Source organism: Myotis lucifugus, unplaced genomic scaffold (genome assembly GCF_000147115.1).
Source record: "Myotis lucifugus unplaced genomic scaffold, Myoluc2.0 scaffold_119, whole genome shotgun sequence".
NCBI lineage: Eukaryota > Metazoa > Chordata > Mammalia > Chiroptera > Vespertilionidae > Myotis > Myotis lucifugus.
In genome coordinates, this window is record NW_005871167.1 from 3,843,784 (window position 1) to 3,847,086 (window position 3,303).

A 3,303-nucleotide genomic window follows, 5' to 3' on the forward strand; every position below is an offset into this window, starting at 1 on the left:
GTAAAAAACATATGTGATCTTAATTTTAATAATGAATTTTAGTTAACTTCATATATCCAATATATTAACATTTAAAAATGTATCCAGAATAAATTTTAAGTGGTATATTTTATGTAATTGCTTTCTAAGTCCTTAAATCTGATTTGCGTTTCACAGTTATAGCATATCTCAGTTTGAATTAGCCACATCTCAAGTTGTCAATAGCCATATATGACTAGTAGCTACTCTTTTGAACAGTTGAGGCCTAAAACATTGAATAAAGATAGCAAATAGTTGAATAGACTAATGTAACTAATTACGTTATTTCAAGAACAACCATCTCCATTGACTCCCTCCACCCCACTCTCCATTCCTGTCCCCTCCCCAGGCTAGAACAACTATTACATATTGTTATTGCTCAGACCCTGAGTTAGAGAGAGAGGAAGGGCAAGGGAGAGAGAGAAAGAGAAAAACATTGATGTGAGAGAAAAATATCAATCGGCTGCCTTTCCTAACCGGGGATCGAACCTGCAACCTGGGTATGTGCCCTGACTGGAATTGAACCACAACCTTTTGGTGTACAGGATGACACTCCAACCAACTGAGCCACACTGGTCATAGCAAGAGGGGTTAACTCTTGACCTATATAGGGGAAATCCCAACCAAAGTGAACTTGAGAAAAAATTGAATTGCAAATAGTGCTGTGAATTCAAAGATCCTGAAATATTTAAAACAATTTCAGTAGCAGTCATTTTCAAGAGAAACTTCACATAAGCTCAGCTTTCCTGTGGTACATTTCAGTGGTGTTGAGGAAATTACCTCATCAAAACCTGATTATCAAGTTACAGAAGGAAATGAATGTGATTGAGTTTGCTTTGTATTGATAGACTGTCTAATTCTGTCATGTTTTGATATTACTCCTCAGATACAACTTCTTTGACTTTTAGTGAAGACTGGCAATAGTACGAAGTCAGTGATGCGAAACCATTCAGCAATAACAATGTTCATCATACTGGGTTTGACAAATGACCCACAACTAGAGATTTTAGTTTTCATCTTTCTGTTTATCACATATACGTTAAGTGTAATTGGAAATCTGACCATAATTTCTCTCATCTTGGTGGATTCTCATTTAAAAACACCTATGTATTCTTTTCTTCAAAATTTCTCTTTCTTAGAAATCTCATTCACAACTGCGTGTGTCCCCACATACTTGTATACCATATCCAGTGGGGACAAAACCATCACCATCAAAGCCTGCTTCAGCCAAATATTTTTCATTGTCCTCTTTGGAGCTACAGAATTTTTTCTCTTGGCTTTGATGTCCTATGACCGCTACGTGGCCATCTGCAAACCCCTGCGTTATGCGACCATCATGAGCAGCAGAGTCTGCAGGAATCTCATTCTGTGTTGTTGGGTGTCTGGCTTATTGATTATCCTCCCGCCCCTTGGACTGAGCCTCCATCTGGAATTCTGTGATTTTGTTATTGATCATTTTTACTGTGATGCTTCTCCAATACTGAAGAATTCATGTTCAGATACGTGGTTCATAGAGCAGCTTGTGATACTCTGTGCTGTGTTGACCTTCATAATGACCCTTATGTGCGTGATTCTGTCCTACATATACATCATTAGGATGATTCTAAGATTGCCCTCTGCCCAGCAAAAGAAAAAAGCCTTTTCTACCTGTTCTTCCCACATGATTGTGGTTTCCATCACATATGGCAGCTGCATTTTTATGTATATCAAACCTTCAGCTAAGGATGAAGTGGCCATTAATAAGGCAGTTTCTCTGCTTACTACATCTGTTGCTCCTTTGTTGAACCCTTTCATTTATACCCTGAGAAATAAACAAGTAAAGCAGTCTTTCCATGACACTCTCAAAAGACTTGCATTTCTTTTAAAGAAGTAGTAAATTCTCATAGTGGGAATTTAATTTAAAACAAAAATAGGTTATCAACATATGGATGGAAATTGAGCCATGGGAGCTGTGCAGTCTCATAAGGTTAAGGAGCAATAAAGAGAGTTAAGAAGAAAATATAGGAAAAAAATTGTGAGGCACCCAGCATCAGGCAAATGGATATTTCTTTACTCTCTGAAACTTCTGTGTCTTCCTAATTTACATTTTCAATCAACTCTCTTTAGTCTTCTTATATATGCATTAGTTATTAGTCTTATGGGTTGAATCTAATCTGTTCATGTTATTACTTTCCCCTCCTTTCAACACAGTCTCTTTTAAAGTGCTTTCTCTTTTCAGTAATGCAAGACATTGCTTTTTAGGGAATATTAAGCTGCATTTATCTTTAACTCTGCCTTATTTATGCTGCCTTACAATAAATATGTGGATTTGCACAAATTATCCTATCTAATAATAGACAAACATGGTAATTAACCGTAACTTCACTACCCTTCCCATTGGCTAATCAGGGCAATATGCAAATTAACTGCCAACCAAGATGGCGGCCGGCAGCCACACAGCTGAAGCGAACAGGAGGCTTGCTTGCTCCAGTGACGGAGGAAGCCAAGGTTCCCCGCCTGCCGCTGCTGGCCTCTGAGCTCCAGATGCAACAATGTTGCAATTATAGAAGTTAAACAAACCCAGAAACCTGCTTTCAGCTGCCAGCGGGCTCAGAGCTTAGAGTGGCCAGTGATGGCAACAGAGTTTCAATTATAGAAGCTAAACAAACCCAGATACCTGCTTTCAGCCAGCCACGGCCTCAGAGCTGGAGCCGGCTCTCAGCTCCAGTGACAGCTATAGAAGGTAAATAAATCCCAGAATAAAAAAAAAGGAAAAAAAAAAGATGCTGGGAGCCTCAGTCACCCTCCAGCCTGAAAACGGCCCTCAGCCCCTCACCCAGACTGGCCAGGCACCCCAGTGGGGACCCCCACCCTGAAGGGGGTGTGACCAGCTGCAAACAGCCATCAGCCTGTCATCCAGGCTGGCCAGGCACCCAAGCGGGACCCCCACCCTGATCCGGATCACCCTTCAGGGCAAACCAGCCAGCCCCCACCCGTGCACCAGGCCTCTATCCTATATAGTAAAAGGGTAATATGCAAACTGACCCTAACAGCAGAAAGACTGGGAATGACTGGTCACTGTGACACACACTGACCACCAGGGGGCAGACGCTCAATGCAGGAGCTGCCCTCTGGTGGTCAGTTGCTCTCACAGAGGGGAGCTCTGCTCAGCCACAAGCCAGGCTGATGGCTGCCAGTACAGCAGTGGTGGTGGGTGCCTCTCCTGCCTCCTCAGCAGCGCTAAGGATGTCTGACTGCAGTTTAGGCCTGTCCCGCTGGCAAGTGGACATCACCCGAGGGCTGCCG

The 3,303-nt window shown here is 42.2% G+C and overlaps 1 protein-coding gene across 1 annotated transcript; it reads left to right on the forward strand.

Annotated features, from left to right (window-relative positions):
* The first annotated feature begins 955 nt into the window (after positions 1 to 955).
* LOC102428907 (olfactory receptor 6C2-like) lies at positions 956 to 1,891 on the forward strand. Its single transcript, XM_006093701.1, has one exon. The coding sequence runs from the start codon at positions 956 to 958 to the stop codon at positions 1,889 to 1,891; it is 936 nt and encodes a 311-aa protein (XP_006093763.1).
* The last annotated feature ends 1,412 nt before the right edge of the window (positions 1,892 to 3,303 follow it).

Excerpts from the sequence above, each read along its gene's own strand:
- LOC102428907 (XM_006093701.1), top strand. The coding sequence starts at position 956 with ATGCGAAACCATTCAGCAATAACAATGTTCATCATACTGGGTTTGACA.